The following is an 18,810-nucleotide window of genomic DNA, read 5'->3' as shown; positions in this document are numbered from 1 at the left end:
CCACCCACAGACAGCTAGGGAGACAGGCATGGGGTAAAGCACCTGCTCCGCCATCTCCGTCCACGTCCCTGAATGCAAAGAGACAATTGTAGCTCAGCTCGGTGCAAAGCAAGAAAAATGCAAAAGGTGGGACAAAGGCTCTGGGGGTACCTCTGGGGCCCCCTCAACAGACCCCCCTCACACCAAATCCCCCTCTAGCCAGCTGAGGGCACCAGCCCACCTCACCCTTGCCAGCCCTGGCACCAACTGAATTCCCATCTTGCCTTCACCCTGGATAGGCGTTAGGAGTATGTCCCAGCCTGGATGGCAGAGGCATGAGGGGTCCCTGGCTGGATGGGGTGACACGGTGCGTCCCAGCGTGAACGAGGACATGGAAGGTCCCAGCCTGGAAGGCGGGGTCACGGCGGTCTGGCCGGGGGCCGGAGGCGCAGGCAGTGCCGGCACCGCCCCAAGGGGCCGCCCTGCCGCGGACCGCCCCATCCCGCCCCGTCCGCGCTCCGCTTCGCCTTTCCCCGCGGCCCAGCTGCACCGGGGTCTGTGTAAATCCGGCGGCGGCTGCCCTGGGCCGTGCGGGGTGCGGAGCCGCCCAGGTTAGCGCGGGGCGCCCCGCCCCAGCCTCCTCCCGGTCTGAGGACTGCGCCAGACCCTCTCCACCCGGGGCGAGGCGGGCAGCCTGCGTCCCGCTGAGCTCCGCCGTGTCCCCTCAGGCCCCGGAGGAGAGGAGTTCGCTGCGGTCCCCGCCGCGGGGCACGAAGGGCTGCGAAGCGGCGGCGAATCTGCGCTACCCCTCCGTCACCGCGGCTCCGCTGGCCCCCGCCACCCCCGCGGCCCTGCAGGCGGGTCCCCACCGCCTGGCCTATAACTTCCTGAAGGGAGGTTGCAGTGAGCTAGGGGCCGGCCTTTTCTCTCGTGTAGACAGTGATAGAACTAGAGGCAATGGTTTCAAGCTGCGCCAGGGGAGATTCAGGCTGGACATTAGGAAATATTACTTCTCGGAAAGGGTGGTCAGGCACTGGAATGCACTGCCCAGGGAGGTGATGGAGTCACCGACCATGGGGGTGTTCAAGAAACGTTTGGATGTTGTGTTGAGGGATATGATTTAGCTGAGAAGTATTGGTGATGGTTGGACTGGATGATCTTTTAGGTCTTTTCCAATCTTGATAATAATTCTGTGATTCTGGCCAGCACGCACCTTCAGAAGCTCAACAGCCAGCACCGCCGGGGGAGGCCGGCGCCCCCCGGAGCCCGGCCCGTCGCCTGGCTGGGGCTTGGGGACGCAGCCGCGGGGCGCAGGGAGCCGCCGCTCCCCGGCCGCCGGCCCCGGGGTCATCGACTCGGACCCGGTGGACGAGGTGCTCAGGGCATTGATGCTGGAGCTTGGCCTCGACGGGGCGGACGAGCTGCCGGAGCTCTGGCTCGGCCACCACGAGTTCGACTTTCTCGCGGACTTGCTGGCCGGCAGCTGAGGCTCGAGGCCGGCTGGGGTGGGGGGCTCCCGTGCCATCCCACCGAGGACCCGCTGTCCGGTCCCTCCCTCCTGCCTGCCGAGCGACGGGGACGGAGTCTGCAGCAATCGAGGGGTCGCACTGAATTCAAGTTCAGAAGTGCTTTACACACGCCGTCCCGGCTGCCCCGCAGGGCGGTGACGGCCGACGCTGCGGGCGGGGCGGGGGCGCAGGGAGGGTTCAAAGCGCGGCCGAGGCTGGGAAGGGGCTGCGTTCCCCGCCGCCTGCGCGGAGGAGCCTGGCTGCGCCAGGTAGGCGGAGGTCTCAAGCTGCTGTCTAACAAAATCTGGAAGGACCCTTGTCCCTTCACCCGTGCCCGTTTCCCTGTCCAGCTCAGCGCTGGGGCTCGGGGGAGACCCCGTGGGAAGCGGCCCGGGGTGGTAGGCGGGTCTGCCCTCCGCAGCACCTATACCTCCTCCTGGCTTTACGGTGGCGCTTGGGGGTGCCACCGGTGCGGGGCGGCTCCACTCGGCTGCCTGGCGGGGCGCGGGGGGCAGTACCCCAGGAAGACACGCCAGAATCCCTGGGGAGCCCAGCTGGGAACCTCTGTTCCCCGAGCTACCTTCGGGAGGGGGCGCTGAGGCCCAGAGTCGAGTTCGAGGGGGCTGCCTGGGGTCCCAGCTCCACCGCAGGAGGGGCCGAGGGCGAGGGAAGGGCAGTGGCCCGGCATGCGTGTCCCCCCCGGCCCGGTTCCCGGCACAGCTGTGGTACCCGCAGTCTCCGAGCCCCGCCCCTCAGTGCGGAGCGGCGGGGTGTGTGTGTGCTAACCCCGACACCATCACACCCTCTCCCAGACTGCAGAGGACAACGTGGGGGCCTGTTTCACGGGCACTGGTAAGGGCCAGGAGGGATCTGGTTACCCTTCCCCCGTGCCCCCCAGCACGGACACAGCCGCCCGCTGCCGGGAGCGGGGTGCTCCCGTGGAGGCCGCTTGCAGCGGAGAGGGGACGGGGCACCCCACGTCGCTGATGGGCGCTGCCTAGACTTTACCCCTCACCCCCTGTGGGCAGCACGTCAGCAGGGCACCGCGGGGAGCGCCGAGCCTGTCCCTCGTCGGGGACACTCGCACCCACGCTGCCCTGGTGCTGGACCTCCGAGCCGACAGGGGGCGCCCCGCAGCGCGGCTGCCGCGTCTGCCGCGCCTGCGGATATCAGCAGCAGACCGGAAACGGCGGCCCTTTCCCGGCGGAGCACAGCCATGGTGAGGATGCGGAGGGGCCGCTTCGCGCCGCCATCCGCTGCCATCCACCGCCCGCCGCGGGCTGCCACGGCCACCATCCCATCGAGGGGCGTGGGAGGGAGCCCGCTACTGGGGCCGGGGGGGGGCGGGAGCTCGGGGGGGCTGGGGAGGGTCGACCGGGGGCCCGGGCCTGGCGGCCGTCCGTAACACATCCCGTTCTTTAGGCCCGCGGCCCCAAGAAGCACCTGAAGCGCGTGGCTGCGCCCAAGCACTGGATGCTGGACAAGCTGACGGGCGTCTTCGTGAGTGCGGGACGGGGCTGGGGCTGGGGCTGGGCTGCCCGCGGTAGCAGCCTTTCCATCTCTGTGTGGACCCAGGCGGCTTCGCGGTCTCAGCAAGGGGTCCTCAGGCGCGCTGCTCGGGGGGTCGCGGTGAGCTGAGGCACCTGGGCAGTACAAGGGAGAAGAGGGTGCTTGCTGTTACGGGCGTTACAAACGGCTTTCATGTTTCCCCCGTTTGCAAGGGATACGACAGTGGGGGTAGTTGGCAGCTCTCTTTTACCCTGCTTCTTGCTGTATTTTTCCTTCACTGGGATGGGTCAGTAGATGGTGGTACTGTGTTTGGGGCAGTGTTTTGTGAGGCTGGGAAGACTTGGGAGAAGGGCACTGTGAAATACCAAGAAAAGATATTTGCAGCCTGTCACTGTGTGCTTAGCAGTCAGTCTCTGTGCAGTTGTCCTTGGGTGCTGCTGTGAGAGCTGTTGGGGCTGTAGCATTCTTCCCATGGAGATGGTCGATGCTGCTGTTGGGCTTGAGCACCTAGCAGAAAGCTTCTGTTTGCAGGCACCCCGTCCATCTACAGGCCCTCACAAGCTGAGGGAGTGCCTTCCACTCATCATCTTCCTGCGGAACAGGCTGAAGTATGCCCTGACAGGAGACGAGGTCAAGAAGATCTGCATGCAGAGGTTCATCAAGATAGATGGCAAAGTCCGCACAGATATCACCTACCCTGCAGGCTTCATGGGTGAGTGGGGAGGGCTGGGGTAGGTGCCTCAGGCAGCTCTGCTGCGGCGCAGATGGGAACGTTTTCTGAGGTTGGCATAATCTGGGGGGAAAGATCCTTTCCCATTGGAGTTGAAGAAAAGATAAGTATAAGCAGTTGATGTTTAGTTTGGAGTTGTGCAGTGCAGTGAATACCAAAGCCAGATATCTGTAGGCTTTAACTGCCTGTTTGCATATGCATGAATTGCTGTTCAGACTTCAGTCTTTGGCAGTTTTTGCTAATTTGCACTGTATCACTGTTAAAAAAAAAAGAGCCTGTGGTCAAGAGGAGATACCGACCTTGGCATTCGCGCCTGAAGCCTTGTTCAGCAGTCCCCTTTTAAACATGAGCTTTATGCTGAGTTACAGTGTTGAGTAATGTGGCTGATTACAGGTGCCGTTTTATTTCTTTATGTGAAATCAGATGTCATCAGCATTGAGAAGACAGGCGAGCATTTCCGCTTGGTGTATGATACCAAGGGCCGATTTGCTGTTCACCGCATCACAGCTGAAGAAGCCAAGGTGAGGGGCTTCAGCTTGGCATAAGCGTGGGCCCAGTTGGATTTGGTCAGGGTGGTGTTTCCTCTTTGGCATCTCCTGAACGGGAGCTGTTGGCTCTCTTCCCTGAGAGCTGAGTCCATGTCACCTCTGAGAAGATCAGGGCCTTCACGGCCTTTGGGGTTGTGGTACAAAGCCTTTGGTGGGGTGAAATCTTCCGGTGATGTGAGAGCAACTCGCAGATGACTGCAGGTGCTTGAAATGACTGCTGTTGGCACGGACTGGGTTACCCTAACAGGGAGCTTTAGGGTGGGCATGTCTCTGCGGTGGTGTGGCGAGCCTTAGCGTAGGGTTCCGCAAGCTAACAGTGATCAGATGCATGGTGCTGTCTGTGGTGCAGAAGCCTTGAACTCCTTCCCGGGTCTGTTATGGATGTGTTTACAAAGCTGCCCTCTGGCCCTGGGTGTCAGGGAGTGACTCCCGCACGTGTTTCCTTAACCCAAGCATGTTGGTGTGCCTGAGCTGCAAATCTGCGCTCTCCTCTGCCTGTCCTTCTTAAGGGCAGGCTGTGCAGGCGCATAGTGATGCTGAGGGGAGAGCTAACTGTGCTGTAGCCATCCGTGGTGTGCCTTTGCGGCCTCTCTGCGCCCCCGTTACATGCTTTTACCTCTGGCTACCACTCTGTGTTGACCTCTGAGTCCCAAAGTGTCTGTGAAGGAGTCGGGGGTGAAAAGCAGTAGGGAAACCAGGGTGTGCCTTGGAGGAGGGATACAGGTCACTCTTGGCTCCTGAAGAAAGGCGGCCTCTGCCTCCGCTGTGTGACCGTTGGCTTCAGAGCAAAACGCGGCGTAGGCTTTCCTGGGAAAATTCAGCCAGTTTTTCTGGGGAGGCTGAAGCCCAGAGTGGGCAGCTATTCTCAAAGTGCAAGTGTTTTCCGATCAGGCTGTAGCATAGCTGCATGGCAGCCCTGTGAGAAGCATTGGTGGGGCAATGAGGTGGGCAAGTCGCTGCCTGGGCTCCTGTTGTGAGCCCTGGAGTGTCTGGGCGTTCTGTTTGGGGTCTGAGGCCTGCTGTGGCTGGCGGCTGTCTGGGGGACAAAAAATCCCCTGGTCCATGGTGCCAGTTGCCTCAACTGAGCAGTGTTGGGTTTTGTTTGCAGTACAAACTGTGCAAGGTGAGGAAGATCTTTGTGGGCACCAAAGGAATCCCTCATCTGGTCACCCACGATGCCCGCACCATCCGCTATCCAGACCCCCTCATCAAGGTGAATGATACAGTCCAGATTGACCTGGAGACAGGCAAGATCACAGATTTCATCAAGTTTGACACAGGTAGGTCTTGCGTCCCATGTAGAACACCGTACTTTTCCCCACTGTGGAGAGCAGTGTGGAAATTAAATACAAATGCCAGACGTCTCTGCTCTAAAGTAGAGAGGCAGAGGTGGCAGCTTAGAAAAAGGAGTTATTTCCCTGGGGCAATTCCCCCTAGAGCTGGAGCAGGGATTCCTTGCATGCGCTGGAAGGGGGGACGCCTTTGGGATAGTGACTTGGAGCAGTTCCGAGAGCAAGCAGGCACCAGGTAGAAGCAGCAAGCTGGTGGAGAGGTTGCTTGAGCCCAGCTCTTGTGGGCCCGTGAGTGGAAAGGTCTGGGCAGCTGTAGGGAGATTTCTGGCTCTTTGCTGTGGAAGAAGGCTTTGGTTGCAGAGCCATGAGCAGTGTCAGGACAGATGGTACGGGAACGCCTCCTTGGTGCTGACACAACTGAGAAGGTAGTGAGGAATGTTTGGTATGGGCCTTGGAGCCAGAGAGCTGTTTGGCTTCTCAGGGTGTGCCAGGGTTCCTGTGGGATATAGGTGTCACCAGGTGCTCCAGTGGCCACTCTGTGGGCCAGCGCAGCTCTGTCCCTGCCCTTCTCCAGCGATGCTTCTCAAAGAGCCCAAGCAGAAGGGCTTCACCACGACACCTGGTGCCAGCTCTTGTCACATCCATCTTCCTTCACCCCAGGTAACCTGTGCATGGTGACCGGCGGTGCCAACTTGGGTCGTATTGGGGTGATCACCAACCGGGAGAGACACCCTGGGTCATTTGACGTGGTTCACGTGAAGGACGCCAATGGCAACAGCTTTGCTACTAGGCTCTCCAACATCTTCGTTATTGGCAAAGTAAGCCTGCGCGGACACAAGGCGGGTGGGTTCTCTCCTGTTTTTGGGGGCTGCTGGCTGAAGTGAAGAGGCATTGATGTCTTCTGTAGGCAGCTGCCTACCTTCCCACAGAGTGAAGCTCCAGTGCTGGCATCAGTTCTGGCTCTGCTTCCTGTGGTTCTGCCTGCTCTGGGCTGACTGCTCTGGGAAGGGGAAGCATGCATAAATTTAGGAATGGGGACACTTTCAAGAAGCAGTCCTGTGGTTTTTTTTAAACCACCTGAGAGCTGGGAGCTGAGCAGTGCTCAGTGCTCAGCTCTTGATGTGACCTGGGCAGCTGCTCTGACTGAGGGTGCCCTGCCTCTGCAATGCCTCTGCTGTCACGCCATCCCTGATGGACTCTTTTGTCCAGGTTGGAAAGGGTTGATGTTTCAGTTTTGGCTGAAGTGCGTTCTTTGTGGATGTGACCAAAAGAGGCAGATGTAGGCCTGTACACTTTTGGCACCTTCCTAAGGGGCTTCTGCTGGGACAAGTGCTATAGCCATACGTATGTGGCTCGACATGGGCAGGGGCTGGTTTCTGTTGCTTTTCCCACCTAAGAGGGAGGGCTCTGCCCCTGTCAGGATTTTCTAATGTGAGGTGGCTTCTTCTCCTTGCTGCAGGGCAACAAGCCGTGGATCTCCCTGCCCCGTGGAAAGGGCATCCGCCTGACTATTGCTGAAGAGAGAGACAAGAGACTTGCTGCAAAGCAGAGCAGTGGCTGAACTCCAGCTCAGGCCAGCAGTGGTCCTTTCAGTGTATTAATTAAACCGTTTACCAAATGGCTGTGTGACTGGCTGGGGGAGCATCCCAGGGCTGGGGGGAGCCGCGCCATGTCAATGCAAAGCCATGCTCTGCTCTCCAGAAGGGTTTGCTCATCTGGGGAGACTCCTGGTGATTTGAGCAACTTCCAGAGCCATCTTCTGGTAAGGCAAGGGGGAGCGGTGGGAGAACCTCCAGGCTGCTTTGTCCCTGGGAAGGGCTCTTGACCGTTGTTCCCAGGGACATGCTGTAGGAGCAGGGAACTGGGAAGAGCAATCTGGACTCTCCCTGGGGCTAATGGTGCCAGGCAGGCCTGAGGCCCTCTGGGATTGCACTTGACTGGCTGGAGCGTTGGCCAGTTGGTTGCTGGCAAGTGGTGGCACTTGGCATCCCAAGCCTGATGGGGGCTGCTGACTGGGAAGGTCCCTCATGGTCGGCTCTTCAGTACCTTTCGTCTGGAGGTGGAGCGTGCAAGGGATCATGCTGACAGCCAGGACAAGAGAAGCCCCTGCACTAGGGGTGGCAGTGCTGGAGGCTGAGTAGCTCTTGGAAAGGACCTGGCCGGGTCAGAGGAATGGACTGCTGAGGATCCGAGGAATTCCAGCAAAGGCCAGCACCAAGCACCAGACTGGGAGTGGGCTGATGCCCTGCAGGAGGTGGGGCTGGGGCCTGGTGGCTGGAGAGCAGCTGTAGCTATGGGAAAGGCTCTGAAGATGAAGTAGGTGGGGTGGGCAGTGTGCCTGGGCAGCAAGGGCAGTCGCACAGCCTGGCTGTGCTAGCAAGGGCAGGGGTGGCACCATGGGGAAGAGGTTCATCTGTGTGGCTGGGTGCAGAGGAGACTGTGCCTGGGCACTGGGGGTGTGGGTTGGGGCTGCCCGGGTCCTGGCAGACACAGATACCTTGGAATTAGGCCAGTGGAGGCTGCGGCTGGTCAGGAACTGGAGGCATGGGCAGAGCTGAGAGCATGGGATCTGCTTGGCCTGGAGAAGAGGGAGCACAGGGGCTCTCCAGCTCTGCCTGCTGGCATGGACCTTGCCTGCACCCATTGTTCTCCTCGGATGAGGCACAGATGAGCACTAGGGGAAAATTGTGAGCTTTTATTGGCCATTATAAAAATAATGGCCATAAAATAATTTTGCGTCACCGTACATAATTTGTATCTATCACTGTGCACAACTATTTGGTAGGAGTCCTGCTTGCTCAAGAAGTGTATTTCTTGCCTTGCAGCCTTGATGCTGAAACAGTCAGGGGTTCAAGCTCAATGTGTTGGTGTGTTGCTGTCACTCACACCACTAAGGCCACATGCAGACCAGTACAGCAATTCCTGGGGTTTACTCTGGGGGGGGGGGGGTGTGTGTGTAACAGAACCCTCTCATGATTCCCCGTGTTGCTTTTCCTCCTTAGGTAATGGTGGAGGGTGGGGGGGGGGGGCATGCACAGAAACAATTCCCAGGCTTTTAAAGATGTCAAGGGCAAAGGACCAAAGTGCTGGAGTAACGCGGACGCTTCTTGGTACAGAAACAATGAATGGTACTGCTGGGCTGTGAGTGGTGAAAGGGCACAGAAGCCCCAGGAAGCAGTGGCCATCTTTGGATGAGTGGTGTGAACGGGACTGAGATGCCAGTCATGTGTCGGTACTGCAGCTTGCACAGCGCACATGCGCAGTGGCTGTCCGACTAAATTCGGTACTGCAGCAAACTGCACATGTGTGGCATGGCCACTTGGTTGGTCAGCTCGCTGCGGCGGCCTAACGAACAATAATTGATACTGCAGAAAAATGGCGCACATGCGCATTGCCCTTCTACTGCTGCGCTGCTGCCACCCCGTGACCAAAAGTGAGTACTGCAGCTGCGAAGCCGCACGGTCGGCGCGCGTTGCTCTGCCCTTCTCCTGGCAGGCACAGACACCCGAGCGCGCATGCGCTGATACCGTGCTTCCCCTGCCCCCCGCCCATCCCTTTCGCGCATGCGCTCTGCCCAGGAACTGCATGGAGGTGTGCAGTGCTCGTGTTCCAGCAGCGGCGGCGGGTGAGTACCGAGGGCACCCGTGAGGTGAGCGGAGCCCCTTTGGCGGCTGCAGAGCTGTCTCCTGCCCGCCCGGGGAGCCTCAAGCCGCCCGCTCGGAGCCGAGCCGGGCGAGGGCAGCCCCGGGGAGTGACCCGAGAGCAGAGAGAAGGGAAGAGGGGCAGGAGGGGGCCCCCCCTCCCGGGCGGAGACGCCGGGCACCTCCCCAGCTCGCCAGAGCTCCCCCCGAGCCTCCCCCGGCCCCGTGCAGCTGCCCGCCGCTCCGGCGCGTCCCCTGAAGCCTGTCCCGTAGCACCGGGCCACGCCCTGCCCTGAAGGCTGCGAGGGGGGACCTCAGTGTATCTGGAGAATCCCCTGCGGCAGCAGGCGCTCCGGCCAGGGGCCGCGTGCGGTAATAACGGTCGCTGCTTCTTCTTTCCCTCTCCCAGAGGCCGTGGCTGTCCGTTCCTCCCCTGGGAACGCTGTTGACTGCACTCGCCTCAGGCTTGTGTGGGCTGTCTCTGCCCGGCCGCGCTCTCCTGGCGGTGCGGGAGCGAAAATGAACGGATGGAGCGCTTACTGCCTGTGGAGAGGAGCTGCTGCAGCTGGAGAGGCCAGAGAAAGGTAAAGAAGAAGAAACCAAAGGCCAGCCAGCCAGCAGCTGCCTCCCGCTGCAGGCCAGAGAGAGCCTAGCCTGCCTCTCCGGGTGAGGAAGGATCCCTCTTTGTACTCTTCAGCAGGCCAGACCGCCAATGTGCACTGCAGGGTCTGTGGAACCTGAAGCATGGTACGGCCATGTAGTGCGTGAGCGAGCGAGGATATGTGTCTAGGAAGCTTTTTGTCTAAGAGCTGTAAGACGCTCATGTATCCTCTTAGGTGGAGGACAGCTGAGTGGTCGGAGTTACAGGAGAGAAGAGAAGGAGAAAGTCGCATCTGACCTGTCAGATTCTGCCAGCAGTGCTGAGAGTGAGAGCTGTGGTGAGTCCCCGGCCCCTGGGGCTTTGCTTCCTCTCTTGTGTGTCATGGTCCTTCTCTGCCCCTCCCCTGGCCCCCTACCTTTCCCATGCTGCTGTGATTTTTTTTGGTTGTTGTTATTGTTTCCCTCTACCTCTCCTCTCTATTCTTCTGTCCTGCTCCCCTTTCCTCTCTCCCTTTAAATCTCTTGTTCTACCGCTTCCTTTTGTTTTTATCCCTGCGCTTTTGTTCTGCTCCCTGTCTTTCTTTTTTTGTCCTCTGTCTCTGTCCTGCAGCCCATTGCTGTTTTTGCCTTTTCCATCTCATTGTCCTGATCTGCATCCGTCTTCTCCCCCCGACTAATTTCTCTGGCCTGTTCTCTGGCTGCCTTTTCTTTGTGCCTCTGCATGCCTGCCCTGTGCCTCTGCCTTCCTATCTCTCTCCTTCCTTTCTTACCTTTCTTCCTCTATCCCTTTGTCTTGCGCACTGTCACTGTTTTTTTTTTTTCCTGTTCTGTATCTCACTGTCCGTGACCTCCTCTGTGCCCCTGGATGTGTTTGTGGCCCCTGGGTGCAGAGCTCGTGGCTGAGGACAGGTGCAGGGAAGGGGGTGATGTGCTGTGGGGCTTTGTCAAGGGCCCCTGCTCCTGATGGGCTCCAGCTGGGGCTGGAGGTGGGGCAGCCCCAGATGGGTCCAGTGAGGCTGAGAGTGGGGCTGGCCCTGGCCCTGCTGTATGAGGGGCCTCCAGCTGTAAAGGGGGCTGCCTGGGCATGGCTGTCTGAAGAGTGAATCACAGGCAGGTGCCTCCAGCAAGGAGTGGCCAGTCCATCTGAGCTGTCCTTTACAGAGCAGACACCAGCACGCAGTGCTGGGAGCTCCGTGCCTCTGTCAGCCACGTGTGTGAGTCACCACGTATCGGGGAAACTTTGAGGATGAGGAGCATCGAGGTGTCTGCTGCGTGCTGCTGAATGGGTGAGGGTCGCACAGGCAGTGCTGCAGAGGAGGAAGGGGCAGAGGCAGAGAGAGAAGCTTCGGGGTGGTGAAGGTCTCCTGCCTGCAACCAGGAGCTGTGGTGAGTCACTTGTCCTCTTCTCTGCATCTGGGCCCATCTCTGCCAGCCTTCTCTAGATGTTTGCCTGCCTCTCTTTCTCTGTAGGGTACTTTGTTGAAATCCCCTTCAGAGTTCCTCGTTGTTATCTCTGAGGCTTCTTGCATCTCTCGGACCCCTTCTGGATCCCTGTGCGCCCTTTGCTAAGCTCTTGTGAGACATCCCCTGTGCCCCAGAGCCCAGCTCTAGCTCAGGAGGGCACTTTGCACCCTGCTTTTTCCCTCAGAACCCTTTCTGCATCTGCATCTGTTAGCCGGGTCAGTCTTTCTGTCATTTCACCCGTTCAATGTGCCTCCGTTCGGTCCCCTGAGGACGTCTGTACTTTGTTCAATTCCCTTTTGTGTTCCTTGCATCCCTGAGACTTCTTTGGTCCCTCTTGCCCCTCTGGGACCTCTCTAATCCCTGCGACTGTGCCTCTTGTTCTGTCAGAACCTTTTCTGAAGCCATCTTTGTGCTCCACAGCGGTCTGTTTTCCAGCTGATGGTCTGTTTCTCTTTGATATCTGGTACCCCAAAGATGTCTATCGTCAGCTCAGATCTCCTTTTGCATTTTCTAGAGAAAGCAGTAGCCTTCATCTAGTTTTATTGGCACATCTCCTGTGGTGATTTTCTGTTGTGTTTTGCCATTTGGTTTTGTTCTAGCTAGTTAAGTGTTAATTAGGCTGCTTTATACAGGTTCCACTACATTTGTCATTCAGCCCTATAGAGAACATAGCTCTGATAGAAGTTAGATAGGATGCATGGTCTTGTTAGAAATGAAGCATAACCCTGTAGCATTCTGTTTTCTTGTAGGAAGCTAAAGCAGGTAGTTTTTGATAATGTTATTGCACGTAATGACCTACTTTCCTAGTTAGCTTGGTATGACACCTGTTTTTTTCTACTTACACCCCAGAAAAAGTAAGTTGAACTTTGCGTCTCTCAGCATCTGAAGCACCACAAGTGGCAGGTGCAGCATTGAACTTCTTGGGAACGAGTGGAGCAGGTGAGCAGAGCACTGTGGCGCTTTTGAGGGGGAGAGTGCCACAGAAGAGATTGGTGGTAACTGATGGTGAATTGGTGGTGTGATGTTGAAGGGCAGTGCTGTTTGGTAGGTTTTATTTTTGGGGTGTTTTTTTTTTTCAGATGCTGATGAGGAGCTGGGCAAGCACAGCGCCATCTTAGTGTGGGATTGTTCTTTTGAGGATGGAATCTGATTTCTGGCCCTTTGAGAGCTAAGCTGAGGGACGAGAGCCGAGGAGGAACAAGGTTGAAAACCGCAGGGAGGGTGTAGGAAATTGATGTGAGGAAGAGGCCTCCCTGGGAACAGTCTCTCTCAGGAAGGTGAACGGGGAGGCGTTACTGGTCAGTGTACGCTGGGCAAGAGTGTTGCAGCCTGTGGTGGTCTGTGTTTTACGCAGTCTCTATGCTGGATAATGTTTGTGGGCCTGTAGATGTGCTGGCAAGGGCCGGTGAGGAGCAGTGCAAGCTTTCAGTGCTGGCGCTTTTGGTGTGGGAGCAATCGTCCGATGTTGGTTATTTTGAGGCCTTTTTTCTGGTGGGTGGCCGTGCGGAGTTGATGGTAAAAGTCGAAGCGCTGGTCGTCCAGGAAATCCCGGAGCCGTCCTCTGCACGGAGGCAGTTCACGAGGACAGAAGTGTTGCTGTACTCCTTAACACAAATATTCAATTTGGCACATAGAGGGTGAGGAGATCTCGGCTGTACTTAGGGTTGAGAAAATGTAGGTAGGCATCTGCGTCTGTCCCCTAGGACAGCGGTTCTAGTGAAACTACAGCTACCAATGAGTCAAAAAAAACGCACGGTTGTCTGAAAAATGCAAAAGCTCTAAAGGCTGTTATCAACAGGTGTACCTGAGGTGCTGCAAAATACTCTTTCCTTCACACAGTTTTAGTCCTGACAAACCTCGCCCAAAAAGGAAGATTTAGATTCCTACCTAGCTTTAAACTAAGGGGTTTTTCCCTCTCTCTGCTGAATGTCTGGTGCCAGCATTTCACTGTGGTCACTCTTTCTTCGGCCATGAAAGTACGAGACAGATGGAAAGGAGCTGTAGCGGTCTGCAGGTACGACGCATGTCTATGATGCGTGACTGCATTTTTCCTAAGGGACTTGCTGCATGGATTTTAAAGTGAATGTTAAGAACGGGGTGATTTTCCTTCTGTAGTCTTCTAACTAAATATTGAGACACAAATAAGAAAAAGCAAATAAGGTGTGTTCTGGAGCATGTTCTGCCCATGGAAAAGTAATTTGTATATTATGGACAAGGGAAAAAAAAAAAGCCACTCAATTTGGGGAAAGTTGGTGTGACCCAGTGGGAGACAGAGGGGTTAGCACTGGGGATTATGCATTGTGGGTCCATTGTCCATTGTGGGTCGTCTCGTGCAGGTTATGCCGGGTGAGTTATCTGCTGTGGATTATCCTGCGTGGACTCCCTGCTGTAGGGCATCCCTATGCACGTCTCTCCTATGCACCTTTCTACCCACACGTACCCTTCGCCCTTGCATGTCGATCTCTCCCTCGTATCTGTCCCCGCCGTCCCGCTCTGTGTGTTTCTCTGCCCTCCCAAATGCTTTTCACTAAAACATCCCCCTGTGCGAAATTGTCCTCACCTGTTTTTTTTTTTTCTCTGTGTTTTGCCCATTGCATGCCCTGCACTCTGGTTTTGTGTCCCCCATTCCCACTGCTCCACCTCTGCTTCACACCCTCTTTTTGGCACTGCCTCCCCATAACCCCTCTGTCTCAGGATCCTCCAGGTGCTGTCTGTGTTCCCCAACTTACCCAGTGGCCCCCACCCCCAACTTTCATGGAGATTGTTTTCATTCTAAACTGAAAACATTCTAAATGTTTTCATTTGAAACTTACAAGTGTTTTCATTTGTATCAGTTGCATGTCTTGGTTTTTCTTTTTCTGTATTTTTTTTGTTCCTCTTTTCCTTACCAGTGGTGGTTGTTTTTTTCCTTAATATTAAACTGTTTTTATCTCAAGTCACAAGAGTTGTCACGTTGACCTTTCTGAGTGTCTCCCCATCCCACAGGGTCGGGGGCAGTGAGCGAGCACAGTTGCTGGCCAGTGTTAAACCGCGGCACAAGGTCAGTTGCAAGCCCTGCCTGGCTGATGCTTTAGGCTCTCAATGTCATTCCTAGTGTCTTGACAGTTTGCCTTTGTTCTTTGCCGTTGCTTTATAGTGTTTTTTAACTCTTCGGCAGCAGCGGTTGTGGAGCCGCTCCAGGTAGCCACTCTCTCAAGGGCAAGGGGGTCGCAAAGCCGCAAGCTGGTGCGCAGTCTGGTTGGATGAAGGCAGCCACCTATCACTGGGGATCGGTATTCCAGAAGATGTAACTGAAGGCCGTCTGACCGGCAGCTGCCTCCCGCTGCGTGCAAGAGACAGCCTGCCTCTCTGGGTGAGGAAGATCCTATTTTGAAGGCCGCCACAGTCTAGATTGCCGAAGAGTGCCGCAGGCTGTACGCATAATTTAAAATGGGGTACAGTTAAGTAGTGGGTGAGTGAGGCTATGTTTTGAGAAAGCTTTGTCTCATAAGAGCTTGAATGCATGCCTCTCTTTTCTTAGGTTGGGGACAGTCAAGCAACTGCAGTTACAGAAGAGGAAGGGAAGAGCAGAGAAAGAAGGGTCTGAACTGGCAAACCCTCCCTGGAGCGCCAAGAGCTGCAGTGAGTCCCGGGCCCTTGGGGCCCCTTCTCCCCTCCTCTCCATCTCAGGGCCTCCTTGGCCCTTCCCCAGCTGCCTCTCTTTCCCTTTTTCTTTCTCATGCTGCTGTGATTTTCTTGGCTTTCCTGTATCTCTCTTCTTTTTCCATTTTTCTGGTTTTCTCTGTCTTTCTCTTTCCCCTTCTCTCTCTTCCTGTACTGTGTCTTTTCTTTTTCTATCTGGGCTCTTGTTCTCCCCTCTCTCCTTCCTTTTTCCCACCCTCTGGCTCTGTCCTGGAGGCCATCACTTTTTTTTTCCTTTTATTTCCCTTTGTGCCGGTCTGCATCCTTCTCTTTTTTTCTTTGCAGTTTCTCTGGTCTTTTTTCTGGTGTTTGTTTCCTCTCTGTGCCTGTACGTGCCTTTCTGAGTCCCTGCCTTTCTGTCTCTCTCCTCCCTTCCCTTTCTTGCTTTATCCCTTTGTCTTGCTTGGTGTTGCTGTTTTTCTTCCATTCTGCCTCTCACTCCATCCTGTTCATCTCTTGCTGTCTCTGGGCCTTCATGCTGTTCCCTGGCCCTTTTTATTAAGTTGATGTGCCTTTGTAGCCCTTTCCAGATCTATCTTTATCTCTCCAACCCCTTTGCCTCTCATAAGTGCGTGCTGTCTCTATGTTTTTTTGTTCTGTCAGTCTGTCTTGCTCCCTGTCTTGTTGTTTCTTGCCTATATCCCTTTGTCCCGATCCTTGCTCATGTTCATCTTCTTCTCTGTCCTGCTGACTGTCCAAGGTTCCCCCCCCGCCCCCATCTCCATCCAGCTGCTGCCGTTTTTTTTCTCTGCCTTCTCCTTTGTCCCTCTTTCTGTTTCTTTTCCTCGGTCAGTGTTTTTTTCCCCCTATTTTCTCCAGATCTCACTTCTATTTTTTCATCTTTTTGTCCTTTTCCTCTGCTTCCTTCCACTTTATTGTCTGTTTGTTTCTTTCTCTGTCCCGTTTGCTCTCCTGTCTTTTCTAACTGTACTCCCCTGTACAGCTGGGTGTCTCTTCTTTCCTTTCTCTCCCCCTCACTTTCTTCTTTTTCGGTATCTCTCCCACTGCTCATCACAGTTGATTTTTCCTCCAGAGCTGTCCTGCTCTCTGTCCCTTTATTTTCTCTCTGTCATTCTGTGCTGCTCCCTGTGGTTGTTTTCTCATTTCTCCGTCTTTGTCCTGCAGGCCATTGCTTTTTTATTTTGCTTCCATTCTCGTGCCCTGCTTTCTGTCTTTGCCTTTGTTCAGCCTCCCAACATTTTTTCCTTTCCCATTCCATCTCTCTGTCCAGCTCCCTATCCCTCTTGCTGTACCAAATCTGGGTTTGTTTACCCAGTGCGCAGTACACCAGGCTTACGCACAGAGCAGAGGTATTTATTTCTGTAATTTCTGCACAGAGATAGGTACTATGGGCTAAATCTACAAAGCTAGCCCATCTGGTTGTAATGCTTGGTTTTAATTCTACATTCTCTGTCTTGTAGCTCCATGCTATTTGTTTGTTTCGCCTCTGTCTATCTCTTGCCTGTGGTTCGCTATCTGTCTTGTAAGCCGTCACTGTTATTTTTTTGTTTCTCTGTGTCACTCTGTCTAGCTTCCCAGTCCCTGTTTTTTAATTCTTCCCTCTTACTTGTAGGCCAGTCCTGTTTCTATTATTTTACATTGTGTTCTGTGTGGTCCTCTGTCCCTATTTATCCATTGCTCCCTCTCTGCCCTGTGAGCTGTTGCTCTGGCCCTTTTTATTTCTGCCTCTCTCCCTGTCCAGCTCCCAGTCTCTGGTTTTTCATTTCCTCCCTCTGTGCCCTCTAGCCTGTTGTTTTTTTCTCCTTTATCCAGCCTGCTGTCTCTGGCTCCCTGATGCACCTGATTTACAATTCTGCCCCTGTTCTTTCTGTATGCATTGCTATACTCTTTGTTCTCCAGCTCTCTCTTTTTTCAGGCTCCTTGTCCCTATTTCTTAATTCTTCCCTCTCTGCACTCTAAGCATGTAGCTGTATGGTTTGTTTTGTGTTGTCCCCTTGCTGTCACCTCTTCTGTCCAACTTTTGATGTGCCAGCTCCCTTTCACTGTTGTTTTACTGTTGTTTCATTCCTCCCTCTCTGCCCTGTTCTTGTTATGGTTTTAGCTTTCTCCATCTCTCTTGGTCTGGCTTCCTGCATCTAGTTGTCTTAACCTCCCTCTCTGTCATGCTGCCCGGCTCAGGTTTTTCCTGCATCTCCATCCTGCTCCCCATCCTTCTTTGCTGGTCTCTGTCCCGCTCCCTCTCCCTCTTTCTGCTGCCTCTTTTCCTCTCTCCCCGCTGCTTCTTTGCCCACCTCTGTCAGGCTCCCTGTCCTTCTCTGTCCCCATCCTTCTCTCGCTATCCTGTTTCCTGCCTCGTGCTTTCTCGCTACGCCCCTCTGTCTTGCAAGCTGCCTCTCTTCTCTTCTCTTGTAGTGTTCCGCACCCTGCTCTTTGTTTTTAGCAGCCTCCAAGTCTGCCTGGCAGCCCAGCGCTCCAGGACACAGCCGACCGACCATATGTTCCCTGCTGAACCAACGAGCGTGGCTCCTGGAATGACTTGGCAGTCGTTCCAGGGACACGGAGAGGGGATCGGAGGCTGCAAGCTCCAGAGCAGACTCGCTGCTCGGACATGTGCGTGACTGAATAAACACTCGCTGTCTCCTTTGACTTCATGGCTGCGTTTCTGCTCCCTTTGCCCGGGGCCATGGGAGGTGAGGAGCCCAGGGGAGGAGGTGATGCAGTGTGGGGGTCAGGCGATGGCCCCCAGTTCCTGCCGGGCTCCAGCTGTGGGCCGGGGCTGGAGGAGCCCCAGGTGCGGGCAGTGAGGGTGATGGAGACGGCCCCTCCCTGTAAAGGGGTGGGTGCTGCTGGAGGGGCTGGTGCTGCCCTGCCCCGGGTGGCCGTGGAGGGGCCAGTATGAGACATGGGGGGAGTGGAGCGGTCGCCGAGCGCCGCCGGGCTGCGGCTGCGCCTGCAGCGATGGAGAAGGTGAGCGGGAGCTGGAATGGCGGGTCCCGGGAAAAGCCGGGAGGAGTGCGGCCGTGCCTGCGGGGGTAGGGGGGGCGCCGACCCAGCCGGCGGGGTCTGTGTCGGGTGCAGCAAGTGGCGGGGGAGTCGGGGTGCTGCGGCGCGCTGGAGTCAGCGGCGGGGGCTGCCTGCAGCTGCTCTGGGGAGCCTGAGGCTGCGCTGGGCGGAGGGGGAACGGTGTCCCCGCAAGGAAGGCTGCCTTCCGCGGCATGCTGGGAGGTGTAGTCCCGGGGTACAGGGCTTGCGCTCGGCCGTGACGGCTCCGCGGAGCATGCCGGGAGGCGTAGTCTTTCCGTACTCGGCTGCTGGGCGCACATGCTGTGTTTGCCAGTGTAGTTTTTGCTGCCAAGCCACTGCATCGCTCTCGGCGTGGTCCTTGCTACTCCCGCGCCCCCGGTGTATTTTTGTTCCCCGTTTCGTGTGGTTTTCTGCGGGCTTTCAGGCGCCCGAATAACGATAAACCAGCTCGGACGCTGCGCATGCGGAGCGTGGCGCTCCGCCGTGCTCAGTGCTGCCGCCTGGCGAAGCAAACCCGGTACTGCAGGTGAGCCGCGCAGGCGCCGCCGTGCTGCTCGCCTCTGCCCGCCCGTAGCGGCGATGCGGTGCTGCGGTGCGGTGCCGCCGCGCTCGTTGCTGCCTCCCGGTAACGAAACGCCGCTGCCGCCCCACATGCGCGGTGCCGGCAGGCGCTCGGCGCGCAAAGCGCGGAACTGCAGCGCCGGCCCCGCACACGGACAGAGCAGGGCGGTGTGCGGGGGGCGCTGCCCGGGGGCGGGTGGGGGCCAGGAGCAGCAGTGAGGTGAGGGAGCCCCTTTGGCCAGTGCGGGGCTGTCTCCTGCCCGCCGGCCGCCTGGGGCTGGCGGGATAGGGAGCTTCAAACCGCCCGGTGCA

The 18,810-nt window shown here is 56.6% G+C and overlaps 2 protein-coding genes and 1 long non-coding RNA gene across 22 annotated transcripts in view; 2 read left to right on the top strand and 1 right to left on the bottom strand.

The window, feature by feature from the left end:
* The first annotated feature begins 289 nt into the window (after positions 1 to 289).
* LOC104474309 (uncharacterized) lies at positions 290 to 7,188 on the top strand. Its single transcript, XM_086756669.1, has 11 exons — positions 290 to 406; positions 708 to 882; positions 1,186 to 1,429; positions 1,639 to 1,756; positions 1,890 to 2,339; positions 2,910 to 2,987; positions 3,528 to 3,708; positions 4,150 to 4,247; positions 5,383 to 5,554; positions 6,227 to 6,384; positions 7,026 to 7,188. The coding sequence occupies exons 1-11, from the start codon at positions 290 to 292 to the stop codon at positions 7,125 to 7,127; spliced, it is 1,893 nt and encodes a 630-aa protein (XP_086612795.1). The 3' UTR covers positions 7,128 to 7,188.
* A 1,933-nt stretch (positions 7,189 to 9,121) lies between these two features.
* Positions 9,122 to 17,559, top strand: LOC147599322 (uncharacterized). 20 transcript variants are annotated; one of them, XR_015259769.1, is made up of 8 exons: positions 9,122 to 9,524; positions 9,617 to 9,791; positions 9,905 to 9,954; positions 10,044 to 10,145; positions 10,974 to 11,193; positions 14,429 to 14,684; positions 14,792 to 14,892; positions 17,326 to 17,559. XR_015259769.1 is itself a non-coding variant. In XM_086756647.1 (6 exons), exons 2-6 carry the CDS (start codon positions 9,727 to 9,729, stop codon positions 17,420 to 17,422), a joined length of 384 nt encoding a protein of 127 aa, XP_086612773.1. In that variant the 5' UTR covers positions 9,122 to 9,524; positions 9,617 to 9,726; the 3' UTR covers positions 17,423 to 17,559. The 20 variants fall into 20 exon arrangements, 3 of the variants coding, with proteins under 3 accessions (XP_086612773.1, XP_086612772.1, XP_086612771.1); XR_015259768.1 differs by having other exon boundaries at positions 13,212 to 14,684; XR_015259766.1 differs by having other exon boundaries at positions 10,974 to 12,210; positions 13,212 to 14,684.
* Positions 12,335 to 18,810, bottom strand: part of LOC147599313 (uncharacterized) — a 151,434-nt gene continuing 144,958 nt past the window's right edge. The window contains exon 2 of the long non-coding RNA XR_015259786.1: positions 12,335 to 13,693. This is a non-coding gene — a long non-coding RNA (uncharacterized LOC147599313). The remainder of the gene's footprint in view (positions 13,694 to 18,810) is intronic.

Source organism: Chlamydotis macqueenii, chromosome 11 (genome assembly GCF_036417535.1).
Source record: "Chlamydotis macqueenii isolate bChlMac1 chromosome 11, bChlMac1.mat, whole genome shotgun sequence".
NCBI classification, from domain to species: domain Eukaryota; kingdom Metazoa; phylum Chordata; class Aves; order Otidiformes; family Otididae; genus Chlamydotis; species Chlamydotis macqueenii.
Note: the sequence above shows the minus strand (reverse complement) of the source record. Positions and strands in the feature narration are given on the sequence as shown.